Source organism: Ailuropoda melanoleuca, unplaced genomic scaffold (genome assembly GCF_002007445.2).
Source record: "Ailuropoda melanoleuca isolate Jingjing unplaced genomic scaffold, ASM200744v2 unplaced-scaffold15491, whole genome shotgun sequence".
NCBI classification, from domain to species: domain Eukaryota; kingdom Metazoa; phylum Chordata; class Mammalia; order Carnivora; family Ursidae; genus Ailuropoda; species Ailuropoda melanoleuca.
Window position 1 is genome coordinate 1 of NW_023184383.1, and position 1,232 is coordinate 1,232.

General features: G+C 46.9%; 1 protein-coding gene across 1 annotated transcript; it reads left to right on the forward strand.

Moving 5' to 3' along the window:
• Window positions 1-5: 5 nt before the first annotated feature.
• On the forward strand, window positions 6-590 carry LOC117797844 (heat shock cognate 71 kDa protein-like; the record flags this gene model as incomplete). The annotated part of the gene is made up of 1 exon (XM_034650288.1): window positions 6-590. A coding segment is annotated over one exon (492 nt), but the record flags the coding sequence as incomplete, so codon positions are not given.
• Window positions 591-1,232: the final 642 nt, after the last annotated feature.

A 1,232-nucleotide genomic window follows, 5' to 3' on the forward strand; every position in this document is an offset into this window, starting at 1 on the left:
CTAATGGTATCCTTAATGTCTCTGCTGTGGATAAGAGCACAGGGAAAGAAAACAAGATTACCATCACTAACCACAAGGGCTGCTTGAGTAAGGAAGACACTGAGCGCATGGTCCAGGAAGCTGAGAAGTACAAAGCTGAAGATGAGAAACAGCGGGACAAGGTGTCTTCAAAGAATTCACTTGAGTCCTATGCATTCAACATGAAAGCAACTGTTGAAGATGAAAAACTTCAGGGCAAGATTAATGATGAGGACAAACAGAAGATTCTTGATAAGTGCAATGAAATCATCAATTGGCTTGATAAGAACCAGACTGCAGAGAAGGAAGAGTTTGAACACCAGCAGAAAGAGCTGGAGAAAGTCTGCAACCCCATCATTACCAAGCTGTACCAGAGTGCAGGGGGCATGCCAGGAGGAATGCCTGGAGGCTTCCCTGGTGGTGGAGCTCCTCCCTCTGGTGGTGCCTCCTCTGGGCCCACCATTGAAGAGGTTGATTAAGACAATTTAATAGGTCTAGCATTGTTCCACACAAAATACTCGAAGGACCCAAATTTGTAGCAAATTCCATGGCAGTCTTAACGTCGAGCTGCTNTTTAATGTGGAGCTGCTAAAGTAAATAAACTGGGCATTCTTGATACTTGAATATGGAACATGTGCACAGGGAAAGGAAATGAACATTGCACTTTATAAGCACTGTATTGTTAAGTGGAAAATGCAATGTCTTAAATAAAACTGTATTTAAAATTGGCAAAAAAAAATCATTGTTGAGGGCTATTAAGTACTATTTCTGATACAAAAAGACAGTCATATGCGTGATTCCTATACGCACAAACACATACACACACTGAGTTTATATTCTGCTATGGCAGCAAATTTAATAAAGAATGCGAAAAAGTAGCTCAGTGGGCTACTCAGATCCCAGGTGCCATCTGTTTTGGTGGTCACGGGACTGCCCCCTCTGACACCTGCCAGGCCCTGCATGGTCGGAGGAGCATCCAGATCCCACGTGGGACTTGGGCTCCCCACAGTCCCCCCTGGGGGTGTCAGGACTCCTCCCTCCAGCTGGCTGCAGAGCTTCCGGCGCCGCTGAAACCCTGTGGCTGCTCACGAGGCCATCGGCCAGCTCTGCTCAGAGGCGGCGAGCACCGCTGCAGACGGGAGTTCTTTCCACTCCTTCACTTTGGGGCTTTGTCACCTCTTGTCCCTACAGTCAGGCTTCCCAAGGTTGAAAAA